The sequence below is a fragment of the Mus pahari genome, chromosome 12 (assembly GCF_900095145.1).
Source record: "Mus pahari chromosome 12, PAHARI_EIJ_v1.1, whole genome shotgun sequence".
In the NCBI taxonomy this organism is placed as follows: domain Eukaryota; kingdom Metazoa; phylum Chordata; class Mammalia; order Rodentia; family Muridae; genus Mus; species Mus pahari.
Genome location: NC_034601.1, coordinates 15317170 through 15331886, shown reverse-complemented (window position 1 = coordinate 15331886; position 14717 = coordinate 15317170). Strand labels below are relative to the sequence as shown.

At 40.2% G+C, this 14717-nt stretch overlaps 1 protein-coding gene across 3 annotated transcripts; it reads right to left on the bottom strand.

The window, feature by feature from the left end:
* Positions 1–603: 603 nt before the first annotated feature.
* On the bottom strand, positions 604–12720 carry B3gnt5 (UDP-GlcNAc:betaGal beta-1,3-N-acetylglucosaminyltransferase 5). Of its 3 annotated transcripts, XM_021209211.1 has the most exons (5): positions 12451–12720; positions 12097–12283; positions 7949–8055; positions 7539–7662; positions 604–4033 (listed from the first exon to the last, which is right to left on the bottom strand). In XM_021209211.1, the coding sequence occupies exon 5, from the start codon at positions 3741–3743 to the stop codon at positions 2610–2612; it is 1134 nt and encodes a 377-aa protein (XP_021064870.1). In that variant the 5' UTR covers positions 3744–4033; positions 7539–7662; positions 7949–8055; positions 12097–12283; positions 12451–12720; the 3' UTR covers positions 604–2609. The 3 variants fall into 3 exon arrangements, with proteins under 3 accessions (XP_021064870.1, XP_021064868.1, XP_021064869.1); XM_021209209.2 differs by lacking the exon at positions 7539–7662 and having other exon boundaries at positions 1151–4033; positions 12451–12600; XM_021209210.1 differs by lacking the exons at positions 7539–7662; positions 12097–12283; positions 12451–12720 and adding an exon at positions 11628–11873 and having other exon boundaries at positions 2152–4033.
* Between the last annotated feature and the right edge of the window lie 1997 nt (positions 12721–14717).

The following is a 14717-nucleotide window of genomic DNA, read 5'->3' as shown; positions in this document are numbered from 1 at the left end:
TTTTGTCATGGCATTCTGAACAAATGATTAGGAAACAGCATTTTCCACAATCGCAGCATACCTCCTTAACTAGCTCCATGACAACCCACCAGTGAGCACAGCAGCAGTGTGAGCACACATAGGACAACGGATGGGTAGTGCAGGCTCTGCTAGCATAAAACAGCAGGTGACGATACACAGAATGACGCCCACACAGGATTTTAAATACACTTTACTGATGATTTTTAACTTATTTATTGGAAAGCATAGAATTTTTAGACCTACTAATTATTTTTTCCATACAAGATTGAAACTCAAGCAATATAAGTATTTAACATTTTGGTATAAAATTAGTAGCTGAAAAAAAGATGCAAACCAATAATGAGGTAAGTTTTTGTTTTTAGCAGTTTTACCGTGTGCAGCCATTTTTTTAAAAACTCAAGTGACCATTTGGGCCAATAATTTATTTCCTTTTTCATTTTATTTTTCATTTTGAAACTCGCATTAGAGCAAGTTGTTCCTTTCCTTTTTACAAGGTTAGAACAACTCTGTTTATAAATACCTTTCAGGGCTTTGAATATTATGACAGAATTCACTGACAGTTCCAAAAGGCAAAGTACCTTCATATTTCCTTTAACTTCCAACCAGTTCCATTCTATCCTAAGCAAAAAGTAAAAAGATGAACATGGTTCATGAGAGCTCAATCAGACAAAGAACTGCTTCAGAAAGTACCAGTGTAAACAGACCATCTTGTACACAAGAGAGAGATGACATTTTCCAGCCAGTGACAACTTTTACCAGTTCCAAGTAGAAACACGGGCACACATTATCCCATGTATACCTAAAGCCAGCGATTATCAAAGGGCCAACTGGTGAGAATTAACTATGAAGCTGCTTTTCAAATGACACTTTTGTTCTCTAGTGTTTGAAAAAATTGATCAGAAAATCTGAACTGTTAGTAATCTAAAACCCTGGATCTACCCTAAAATAACTATCTTAGAATGTTTAACACTAGTCTTGAAATTAGTAAGAAACTACCCGAGCAGGATAAGCAAGCTTCATATCTCACAATAAAAAACTTCACAAAGATTTCTGTAAACATTTTTTTAAATCTACCTGCGAAAACACAGATATCATTTAGTTGTGTATTTTTAGTTTTTTTTTTTTAACCTTGTTTCCAACACCATCCTAATAATAGTAGCTAAAATTTCCCTATTATGTGTATCTGTCTGAGGTTTGTTAAGCATCCATCTTCATTTGCTGAAATCGTGTTTTGACCTGCATCATTGGTCCTTAATCGAATATCCCTTAGTCCTTTCTGTGCTGGTGCATTGTTTGCATACCAGCCACATGTTTTAATCCTATTTTGTAAAATAAATGTAATTTAATTTATTAGATCTGCCAAGCCTCTGATTACAAAGAACATGCAGATTTACCAACATTTCTAATCTCATTTGGTCAGATTCTCTAGCACTCTTATTCTGCTCCCATGTCTGAAATATTTAAAAGATAACCTCTGATAGCTATTGTGTCAAATAATGGATTATTTTAGATGGGGTAGTGTATTAAAAACTTTCAAGTTAAAAGTCTTCACTTGGAACAAAATCTGTGTCCTACAAGACTCTATTGGAAGTGGTGGGTTAATTTTAGTGTTGAATGCTATGATCAGGACTCAAAGCTAACATTACAAGTTACAAGGAAAAGAGACTTAATGCTTCTTTGTCTTTCCCCTTTTGGATGCTGAGCTATACCCCTAGTTCTATCTTTCCTTCAAGTCTCTTCCGTTATTATACTCCTCATTGTAAGAGGTATCCAAACAACTACCTTAAACAGAGGCCAATATCTAATGCTTTAAAAGCAATTGAATAATTCATTAAATTAAAACGAGCTTATTGGAGTTGCTAGGAATTTATCTTTAAAGAAGGTCCTCCAGGGGCCAGGAACTATTCCTGTTTTATAACTTTAGAGAAAGCGTACATACAGTGTTTGTTAGGGTAGAGCTGGCCACTTTCTAAAGTTTTACACTAAAAATTAAATTTGAGAGGATGAAACAAATAGATTTTAAATGATTCCAGAACGGCCTAGGTAAATGGCTATAGGAATGCCAATGTCAAACGACTTAACTAGAACAAAATTATATACATTTCGCTTGTATGTCCTCATTCAAATGACCCTTTCATAACGTTGGTATACTTTCTTCTGTATCACCTGCCTCCCCCCACCTCTACCTAGTACTCTTTAATAAGAACATTGGGATTGCTCGTTCTAAGATGTATTAATTTTTTAGAAATGCTATATTATACATTTGTTATTTTCCCAAAACTATTATTTTGATACTAAGGCTTCTCAGTGTTCTCCATACCTCAAATACATGTGTAGAACCAAATGAGAACGTGGAATTTTTACTTTACCCTCGCTCACGATCTAAGTCATTTATAATATGAATTCCTTGAAATGAAATGAAGCCGCAATTTAATTTGGAGTTACATTGACCAGTTTAACTGGGTTTTGAAATGATCTCTTTGCTTTCAATTCATTTGTCTTAGGGTAGAGAGAAACATTTACAGATTATTATTTTCCGTTCAAGTTTGGCTCAGTGACAGTTAACACAGTACAGCATTCAAGTATTACTAAGCAAATGCAGCCCAACAAGGATATGAATTCCTGTAAGTCAATCTGCAGAGAAGAACCATCTTAATTAACCTGCAGTATATTTGACCAAAAAAACCTTTTGAAATGTTCTTTACTTTAGGATGTGTAGCTTCCATCCAGAGGTCCTGCAGATCTTGTAAGTGTCCGTGAGATGTCATCATCTTTTCATAGATGCAGGGATGATAAGGAACTTTCCCTTCCCCAGAGAAAAATACATGGTCCTGTGGCACTATTCCCACTTTATTGGCACAGAGGCCCATGAATACATCATCTATGTACATACTGGAATTCAGTGTCTGCGATGCTTCATAGATTTTGGCAGCTACATCTCTGGAGACAACATAGGCAGCACCAGCTGTATAGTCAGGGTAGGCTGGCCACTTGTACATTTCATAGGAAACATAGTATTTGCTGCTTTTATCTCTAATAGGAGGGCCACCTCGATGAACGTGACCAATCCAAAAGTCTTGGACTCCAGTCTGCTCCAGCCCTTGAAGATATTCAATGAGATTTGGCATGTGGATAAATATATCATCATCAGCAGTCATCAGGAATTTGGCATGTGGACAAAAGGTATTTGCCCAGCTGAACTGAAGAAGGAATTTAAAAGTAAGATTGTGGAAAGAATCAATGAAATCTTGCTGAATTATATCCTTGTACACTTGATCTTCCCCGATCAGTCTTTTTTGCAGTTCTTTTCCCTTCAGTGGACTAGGAGTTCCTAATGCAAACAGAGTTTTGATGTTGACATTGAATTGAGACTGAACATAGTTCTCATTGCCCCACGTTTTTCTGATTGCAGAACGTCGGTCATAGTTTTCAGGGGCAGTCTTTATAAACAGTAAGAGGAGGACATCTTGAGCCTGACACTTCTCTCTGTGGTTGATCAAGTATGGGTAGTGAGGCTGCGCAGAGCTGTGCTTGAGAGACAGGGAACTGTTTACAAAGCCATAGCTATTTATGAGGTATCTGTAGGAGTAGGACTTCATATAGCTCATGACATAATTATTGATTGGGCCCCAAAAAACCATGAAGCTTAATATAAAACAAGTGGCAAAAAAATGAAAAAGCTGCCATCTTTTGACTCTTCTGCTGCTAACAAACAGTCTCATGTTCTCCGGTCTGTGTGTATATGGCTGCTTGCTTCTTCAGGACTATAGAGCTTTGTAGAATAGATGTGTTTCTTAATGCATATTGCTCATAAAATATGGGAAAGGGTCTCATTCCACCCAATATTCTCTTCTAGCAACATTTTCTCTGGGATGGTAAAAGAACAGAACACTATAGAATGAAGACATTGGTACAACCAAAATCCGTCGACCTTGGTGTTCCACATTAAGTACTACTCGTGGCCTCACATGCTTGATCCATGTAGTTCTTTCTAAGAACATGCACTGTAGCCCTATCAAAAGAACGACATGAGAATGGGACACAGAGTTACCACAGAGAAAAACATTCCTTATCTCTTACACCAAGTGTGACCTGAGTGATCCTCACAAAAGTATTTGTTGCATTAGTATTTAATAAGATGAATTAAAGTTCCATTAAAACTCCCCCATATTAGGTAGGAATAAGGGTAAACTTCCTTCAAAGAAACAAACACCAATCAAGGTTCTGAGTCATGAAGTCAAGATTTGCTCTCCAAAAGCAATTTTCAAACTCCCAAATTATTTTGTGAGTTCCAAATCTGTTCGGGCATCCTCCTTTCATGGTCTTATTATTATTATTATTATTATTATTATTATTATTATTATTATTATTATTATCTTTATTTACATTACAAATTCCATCCCAAAAATTCCCTATACCCCTTCCCCCACCCCTGCTCCCTTACCCACCCACTCCCACTACTTGGCCCTGGCCTTCCCTTGTGCTGGGTCATATAAAGTTTGCAAGACCAGGGGGCCTCTCTTCCCAGTGATGGTCGATTAGGCCATCTTCTGCTACATATGCAGCTAGAGACACAAGCTCAGGGGGTACTGGTTAGTTCATATTGTTGTTCCATCTACAGGGTTGCAGTCCCCTTCAGCTCCTTGGGTACTTTCTCTAGCTCCTCCATTGGGGACCCTGTGTACCATCCAATAGCTGGCCCTTACATGGACTTTAACAGGCACTTCATATTTAATGTATTTTAAACTGAGTAGGTAGAACTTCCAAGATATCTTTGTGGTCAAAGAAGTGAACACTAACAACCTTCTAGTCATTTACTGTTTGTTGTACTGTATCATGCAACCTACCACAAACCCTGAGGAACTAGGGTAAGCATGCGTCAACTCAGTCTTCGTCAGAGCAAATGAGAATGTGCATAAAGCTGCTGGTAAAAAGAGGAAATCAGATACCTTACCCAACACACAGGAGTCCTCTAATTTGAACATATTATTGTCTTTTCCTTAACACACATTGCTTCTATCTTTACTTGTGCCTAAATGTGCTCTTTCCATCTATACCAGAAACTCAAAAGTCTTCTATTGCCTTTAGCTCCATCTCCCATTGTTTAATTCTCAAAGTCTTTCTCCCTTCCAGAGATCATTCTTTCTCATCCAGACTAGGGCACAGACTTAAGGGTAGCACTTTAGTCAGAGTGAGCTTTCCAAAACTCTGATATAATCAAAGGCCCCCCTCCTCCTATCTCTACCAGCTAGTCACAAGACAGAGTCTAGGTTATGAGTTAAAGTGACATTTAAGGACCCACACTGGCAGTTTCACGTACCTTGCCTGATCTTTGCACCGGTAGTACTGTGTGGATCAGCATGCCCCAATTTCCTCATAGCATGGTGTGTGCACATCCCTAATATACTACAGGCATCCTTTATCTAGAAGCTTGAATAATAGTTTCCCCATTCTATCAAAGATATTCCTTATTTGTGCATAGAAATATAATTGCTCCCACCCAGGGGTGGCACATATGCCTCCTGGATGTTGGTTAGGATTAGGGGAGAAAATTGATCAAAGCAGTGTAATTGTAAGACCACAACACAAGCTGTAGGGCAAAAATTCTGCTTTGAGCCCAGAAACTTGTAATCATGTACTTCTGTCCTTGACATTGATATAAAAAGAACTGCACACACTGAGGACCCTGCAGAAGGATTCTACCTCCAGTTGTGGCACTGCCTTCCAGACCTCTGGGTTTTCAGATTCTGTTCTGTTTCCAACTGCTCCTAGACAGGGTAGTAAACTACAGGCTAGTCACGAGTAATGTTCAAAAAGGGAGACTAAAGCAAGTCTCACTGAGACTTTGTCCATAGCTAATCAACATGTGTTTTACTTTATCTCCTAGGATATACATTTTAAAACTGAAAAAACTGGTTAGGAAGCCACAACCAGCAAGACAAAACAATAACAAAACAAACAAACAAATAAAAAGGACGGAGTATATAAAAAGCAATAGTTGTGAGTCTTATGTTGTATGCATTCAAGGAGGTGATGTTAGTGCATTAGTGGGCTTGATTATAAAAAGGCCAAATACTCTGTTGTAAAGGGCAGATCAGTCTGACAAAGATGTCCTACCCTCCACATGCTTAACATGTCTGGACTTAATGCTTTGAGGCAAATCGAGGGTAACAACAGGAAATACTAGTGTTTGATGCTGGCTTCTGTCTAAGGTTTATAAAATAACTTTCATTCAGGGGCAAGACTTTTGTTTCTAGAATGAATATTCAGGTAAGGGATGCCCGTGAAGGCCAAAAGCAAGGCCTTCACAATATATCATAAAGGACCTACAGAGTTAAGTTGAGGTAATGTAGTTCTTAATGGATAAATTATTTAAAGTAGCATCAACATTTAAGAAGTCTAGGAATGCTATCAGAACAAATCTATAGTTTCTGGGGAAGAGAACAAAGGTTGGTAAATGTGATAATTAATACTGATTATTGGATTTTCAGGATCTAATATCAGCTAGGAGACAAATCTTTAGGCATGTCTGATGGAGTCTTCCTCTGAACAAAAAAGGAAGAACCAAGCAGAAAATCAGCATTCACTTTTGTCTGCTGCTGGACAGAGTGGATGCACTGTGACTCACTGCCTCATCCCACTGCTGCCATGACTTCTCTGCCATGATGGAGAGTACCCTCAAACAGTGAATCAAAACAAACCTTTTCTTCCTTAAGTTGATTTTGTCATGTATTTTGTTAAAGCAATGAGAAAAGAAACCAACAACTAGCTTTTAGAATGTCATTGTGCTGGAGAGATGGTTTCCTGTTTAAGAGCTCTTCCAGATTCCCAGTTGCAATGCCCTCTTCTGGCTTCCAAAGGCACTGAATACATGTGGTATAGACATGCATGTGGGCATCACACACACACACACACACACACGCACACACACATACTGAGTGATCAAGATGAGGGGTACACATACACACAAATAAAATAAAATCCTTAAATTATTTTTTTAAAAGCAGATCATGGTGTCTCCTAAAATACTAAAATACTTCTAAAATAGTCAGGGAACTGTACCCCTCAACTACCCAAAATAATAATTAATTCAGGCAAAAGAGCTCTTTCTTTAAAGAGCTACAAATTTCCTGATGATAATACCCAATTTTTAATACTTCACCCTACCAATTCACTTCCTTGTTAAATTTGCTTTTGCAATTCTGAAATATGCAAAATTTTATAAAAATTTTGAAAATTTAATCAAGATGGAGATGTTTAGAGTTTAAGTTCAATGTAAACAATTGCATTCTTTAGTGTTTCAATTAACCAGGCAAGTATGTAAGTCTGTACTGCTCAAGCCACAATGCAAGCACAGTGGAGAGGCACAACATGGATATGTGCAAGCTAGGCACAGTGGAGGAATATGGCATATGTATGTGCAGGCCAGACATGGTGGAAGAATATGATATGGTAATTTCTGGTCTTTAGTCTCAAAGCATTTATAGTTAGCTTGTGATAAGACTTATTATACTCACATAGCAAGTATAATTCTTGTGTACAATGGTGAGGTACATTTTTAGCAGTAATTTGGATCAAACTTCTGGCAGCTCATCCAAGGGAAAAGATGTCAAAAGTAGATCAGAAAGAAGAGCTTGAGTTCTGTCATGGTAAGATCATGAATATGATGATGTTCAGCATCTTATGACAGGTGTCCAACAGAGGTCTATTTGTTTATGGGCATCTAGATGCACCATTTGATTAAAAGTTTTGCTACCCAGAGGACAAATAGTAAAAGGTAGTATAAACATCAGCATATATAATTGTCTTCCCTGAGAAATGATGTATTATACTACTTTACCATTTATTTGGCACATGCCTTGTTCTGGGAAGCCCTAAAAAGTGAGTAATGTCTACATTTAATGAATTTAACAGATATTAACCATACCTGAAAAGGCCACAGAGAGGATGCTGGATGTGACTTCAGAGACCTTTCAGGGGTTGATAGTCCATCAAAGAATCAGTAGGTATAATGTTGCAACCTGAAATCTGGACCTGATAGATGTAAGAGAATAGAAGATTCCAGAAGTTTAGAATGACAAACAAGTACATGTCTTTTCTATTTTACTCATCATGTGCACCTGATTTGTTTTTGAACCAGGTACCAGTGCATTCTGAGGATCATTTGATATAACTTAATAAGGCCTGGGCCACATCAACTATATATACATTAATTTTCCTTCTCTATAAACCATTCATGGCTCCTAACTACAGACTGGTAGGTGGCTGATACTTCTAGGTGGTTATCAACCTTTCAAAACTGCTGTGTCCCAATACTCTTCTAAAAAATATTAATCAGATATGAATTTACTAAAATTTTGATTGCTAATAGCCACGTAACAGATCCTAATTGACCAAGTAGAGTGTTCCATTATCCTTGACCAGAAGGAATGCTAAGAATTGCCAGGAATGGTGGCACACATGTTTAATCCCTGCACTGGGGAGGTAAAAACAGGCAGAGCTCTGTGAGTTCTAGGCCAGCCTGGTCTACAAAGCAAGTTCCAGGATATCCAGGGTTACACAGAGAAACCCTGTCTTGAAAACAAACAAACAAATAAACAAACAACAATAAAAACAAAATTGTATTGGTAGTGAAGATGTCGTTCAGTGACAATGACAGAGGTATGATGAGGCTTGTCAGTTAGGGACTGACCCTGAGTGGAGTCAACCTGTTAGCTTATTTTGTTAAGTGCACTAAGAGACAAAATATGATATTTTAGTTGGATTTTAGGTCATACCTTAACTTTACCTTCTGGAATTTTATTGCCTATCCCAGTAGTGCGATGTTTCTGTACAGTAACCAATCAAAGGCAGTCTTTAAATTCATAGCATTAAATATGAAAAAGGCTTATCCTCCCTGAAGTATGACCCAAGTCAATCTACTTCGGGTTTCCATTCTGATTTCTTCACTAGTTCCCTTCCTTGCCTGGAAACCTGCAAGGTCTACCTCAACTGGAACCAAAAAGAAAAATAATCAAAACAAACAAACAAACATGGAGCACATTACCATTGGAGGAGGTAAGAAAAGTTTTCTTTAAAAAGAAACTAAGGGTTTAGAGAAACTCGATCCTTTCACTGATAAGGGGTGATGATCTTAAAGTGAGAGAACAGAATATGGGTTTTGCTCAGTCCTCTGAGACCAAGTATTTTGTATAATTACAAAACAGAATACAGCTCCGCAACTTTATACACATAGAAACTAAAGTAACGAGAGTCTATGAAAAGAAGATAAGTCCCTGACAATTATTTTTAAAAAATGGAGAGAGGGAGAGAAAGAGAAAGGGAGAGGGAGAGGGAGAGGGGAGTGTCTTTGCTAGGGAAAGCAGAATGAACTCCAGAGCCTTTTGACCTCTAAATCAGCCTCTCATGTTCAGGACTTGTGGTCCCATACTATGGCACTGAAATCAGAGCTCTGCCTGTCAGCTCTTTCTGCCTAGGGCTGGACAGCTCAGAGCAACACTGAGTTCCAAGGAATGGTGGCCAGGGCTCCATTGCCACAGTGTGAGCTAGTTTGACTCTCCCAGAATTAGTTTCTTGTCTGGTTTTTGTTTTTCCCTCATAGTGGGAATGACTCAATATTACCGGCCCCTTTATGGGAGAAAAAAAAATTAAAGCAAGCCATACTTCTAGTACAGAAACAATCACAACTAGGGCATAAAGAAGTAAGTCAATGCTATTTAAGTTTCCAAGGTTTTAGTCATTCCTTATATGGAGAATGCTTTCTTTTCCCGATCATCTAGTTAATGCTTAAATGAATGCTCAATTTTCATAGTAAACAAAGTAAAAGAGTAAATGGGAAAAGGTCATTTTATTTATTTAAAATTTATATCTTATCTGATCAAGCTTCTTCTCTTTAAATATAAAGATTCCTCTATAAGAGAGTATATGGAAATATAAAAAGTAATGTATACTATATACTATAATGTATACTGTATACTGTAAGTAATTGTAGATTCCATTACCTTACATCTCTGCTGGCAGAGTTCAATAGTGTTAATGAATATTTTGCTTGGATCTGCTCAACAGAGCACATACAAAATCCCTAGCGTAAGTGCATCTACTTTGTGACTTTGGGAAAAAACTGACTTCTGTATCTTCCCAGTATCTTTCAATATATGCTCTGAAACTCAGATTTGAATGCACTTGGGCTGAAGACAGAACTCAACGCTTACAATTTGTAAGTCAAGTGTAATGATTCTATCCAAAGTGACCCATTTTAAAAGATGACCCATTTAGAAATCTATGAGTTATTATCCAAGCTGTTACAAATCTGAGAATTAGAAATCTACAGACTTTCACCAAAAATCTCTGTTTGGATACATCTGTTTTTATAAAGAGAGTTTTGATTCAGATTTTGAATTAAATATATAAGTGCATTTTTACTCAATAGGGCCTAGGTTTCATTTTGAAAACCCTTTCCCATCTTCTGAATTTTCTTTGTAAGAAAAGCAATTATAAGTATCTATAGGGTTACTTGTTTCCCAGGAAGGGCTTCAGTGAGTTTCAGAACGTACTCGTCATAACATTCATGAAGATAGATCTTAAATGTCTAAGGGACCCTTTCTCAGAAGATCTATAGATGCGCACGCACAGTCAGTCTCATCTTTGCTGAGTGCTTGGTATGTAAGGGGGGGTGGAGTGGGAGGAAAGGGCAAGGACGGGGAGAGGCAGAGAGAGTGCAACAGAAGGAAAGTGGTTTAGGAATATGATGGAAACCCTTTAGTTACTGGATTTATCTTTCATTCGAACAACAACAAAAAGACGACAACAACAACAAAACAAAAACAAAGCCACTAAGCCCTACATTTCTTTTGACAAACTTTTCCTTCATGCTAGAGATTGAAGCCAAAGTCAGACTTGTAAGCCTGTATCCCCTGCTGTCTTTTGATGAAGTCCACACTTACCAGCTGCTTACAAATCACCCTTTCAGTGTTAAAGGTTGGTGTCATTTTCTGCATCACTACCTTCAATCATACATACTTTTCTGGGTCAGTTTCAGCTTTCTCATATACCTCTCCCAGGCATCCCTGCCCCTGGGGACCACACTGATTCCCAAAATAAAGGCACAGAGGAGCAAATCCAATTTTAATGAATGTACTTTCACCAGAAAGTTAGTCTAAAAATTAGCTCTACCACCACCGACTACCTGCGGTGGCATCTGTGTCCCTGTAACATGACCCATAACCTAAGAAAAGCATTACTGCTGTAAAGAATGTGAATCAAAAGCTGTTACTTTTATCTACGGGTATCTGAGCAATCACTTTAGTATATTAAAGAAAATAGGAGTAACCAGGAGATTCTCATTAGAAAGATCTTTCCCCTACCCGCCTGCTTCCCTGTTTCCTCCCCCCCCCCCAAGCTAGCAGCTATTCCAAAGAGCCGGTCAGCTCCCTCACGTGCAAGCTACCCTAGGCGGTCAACCCGAATTCAGTCCAGCATTGATAAAGCTCAGGACCCTGACTGAAGCCTCGCTAGGGCTGGACCTGGTTTCGCGACACCACAACCACCTCTCCCCACTCTCACTCCCGGTAAATCCGGTGCTCTGGACCCCGCGAGTCGGATCGTACCTAAGGCACAAAAGCGACAGCTGGGCCTAGGGTGGTCGCCGCCCAGCGCTCGCGCCCACCAGGCCGCAGTGAACAAAGGCGCTCGCCGAGGGAACTCTCCTTTCTTCGCTGCACCTCGGGTCCGGGAAGCCCCGGCTCGCATCGAAGAGCCGTCTATCTTCCTGACCATTCCACCCGGATGCCCCCGGGCCGCCCGTGTGAACTACCCTCTCCACCCCTTCCCGCCTCCCGGAGATCGGTCGGGTCGGGGTTCGAGGAGGGAAGCTAGCGGCGGGGCGGGTCCCGGGACTCTCAGCTAGCAACCCTCCCGGGCGGACCTCAGAGCCCGCACAAAGCTAGCCCAGCCAGAGACTTAGAGTGCAGGGGTTTCGAGAGTGCCCCAAAGCAGACTGCGAAGCCACGCTCCCCCACAGAGGGGCCTTGGCTCAAAGTAGGATGCAGCGGGTACTTTGGGTGGCCAATGACTGACCTTTCATCCAGGAGCGGCGTTGGTTAAGACTGGAGACCCAGTCATCCAAACCACGCTTCAGTTAGTCGTTTCCGAGCTGAAGGTTTTGAATGGACAGCGGTTCTCCCATCGTCTCGCAGTTTCCCAGCAAACCTTAAGGGTCCGCGGGTCTTCTGTCGGGACACTTAGGACTTGAGCTTCTGGGAGCCTAAGTAACACAAAAGGAAGAAAATGCAAATTTACTTGTAACGGTGACTGCACGACTGATGACTGCACAGCAACAGTTCGTTTTAAAAGCAGACCCCTTCCCCTGTGTTCAGCTTCCCCATTGATTTACATTCGAACTCAGGTAATTTCAAGCATTGTAAAACTCACCGAGTAACCCAAGTCCTTAAATGTCCCAATCAGAGGTCCGCTGTCCTCCTAGAAGCCCTGGGGGAAAAGTTTCAAGAACAAAACTTGCAAACTAAATTTCGGTTGTAAGCGAGGAAGCTAGGGCAGGGCTATAAGAGAGACCCCGCTGGAGCCGGCTAGAGCCGGCTGAGAGGGGCTGGCCTGATCAAGGGTCTTGGCTTAGGCTGGGGCGCAGCCGCAGGAGCCTCCAGCTGCTCGTTTGGTCACTCCACTCTAGGCTTCCTCGGGAATGCTCAGCCCCACCTCGGTCCGTGAAGGTGATGTGCCCCGCCCTAAAGTGCTATCTGTGAGGACTTCAGGAAGCTATTGACTCACTTGTTTTCTAATAACTAGGGCCATTGATTCAGAGGACCAAATGTGCACCTGAGCCCAAAGGAAAGTTCTTGCACAGCCTGTAACCAGACATTATCAGAATAGTGTAGACATCGGATGAAGGAGCAAGTAAATAAATCTTTTTGGGGGCTAATTGTTTGCTTAAAAAATGCTAGTCGGCCATCATTGGGAAGAGAGGCCCCTAGGTCTTGCAAACTTTATATGCCCCATACAGGGGAACGCCAGGGCCAAGAAGTGGGAGTGGGTGGGAAGGGGAGCAGGGCAGGGGAAGGGTATAGGGAACTTTCGGGATAGCATTTGAAATGTAAATAAAGAAAATATCTAATAAAAAAAATGCTGTTCTAGACTTTTTCTTATAGAAGCATTCAATGGTGCTTCTATTTTGAGCAGTTTTGTAGTTATACATACTGAAAACAGGACATAAAAAATATTCCAAAAATTTCAAGTCCAAGTATGGGTTTGTGATTGTAAAAGTCGGCAAGTTCAAAGTAGTTGCTGAATCAGTTTATAGCACACTTATTACTTCCAACTCTAGTTTTAGGAGATTTTGTAACTGCATTTTAAAAGCCCTCCAGCGTATTTCCAGTCCTGAAATTCTTTTCATGTGTTACACAAGGCATGGTTCACTGTTAACTCACCTGTCCAGAAAACCACAAGCAAAAATACTCATGTAATGGGACTCCTGATGGAGTCTGACAGTGGTCTATAAAGAGGAGCATTCATTGTTCCTATGGGGTTAATCACCCCCCCCCATTATCTACTTAAATCCTGACTAATCCTTTATATGGTTCTCCCTAAAACATAAGTGTATGTTGTATCCACATACATATATTCAAGTGGGACTTTATTCCTTTTTGGTCATTTGGAACTAGTTACATGTGTCAGTTTATATAGGTAGGCACATAGGAAATATGAAATGATGAGAAATAGATCCATATTTTTTAAAAAAGACCTTTCCAACCTCTATACAGATAGACATGTGGACTAATGATTTTAAAAGTAAATCCATATGGTGTCATATGCCTGTAATCTCAGCACACAGTTCAAAGTCAGCCTTGATCACATAGTGAGTATCAGGTTAGCCTAGGGATACATATAATACTGCTGCCGCTGCTACTGCTGCTGCTACTACTACTACTATTCCAGAGTAGAAAAGTTAGTGAGATACGGAGAGTTGGGGTGGGAGGGGTAATGGTTAAAGAACCTGAGGCTAAGAGATGGGGAAGGGCAAAGTGGCCTAGAATGACCTCTCTGGGCCCAGACACATGTATGTATGACGGGCCCATGATGTATGATGTCACGCACACAACACACACACACACACACACACACACACACACACACACACACAGATACAGTTACAGACACAGGCACAGGCACACACACACCAGGGGACAGGAAAAGGAGGTCCTAGATCACCCAGATCCTCATCCACAGTACCTTAGAGAAACATAAGATTTTATTGCCAGAGATTGCATGAAGCTTTTGAGATGGGTTGGGAGTAAAATTAGATCCTAGCAACAGGAGGAAAGAGGCCAGTGTATTCCGTCCACAGCAGTCGCTTGTGAGCGTAGCTCCCTAGGTTCCATGCAACTATCTTAGAATCATACTGTTAGGAACGTGCTTTGCAGAGCACAAGAGAACTGTAGAATATATCTGAAAAATAAAAGTCACATCAACTTACTAAACTTAAAAGTAAGAGGGGCTGACTTTCATGTTAGAAATGACAGATAAGATGTGGCATGGGGAGTGGTGCAGAGGGAGGAGACACAAATGTGAATGAACTAGAGAGTAGAAAGAACACTAAAACCAGAGTGCAAGAGAACTTTCCACACTGATGAGCAGAGAAGAGGCCAGTGATGCTGACTTGACTTGTTCAGCTAAATTTGCTTTCT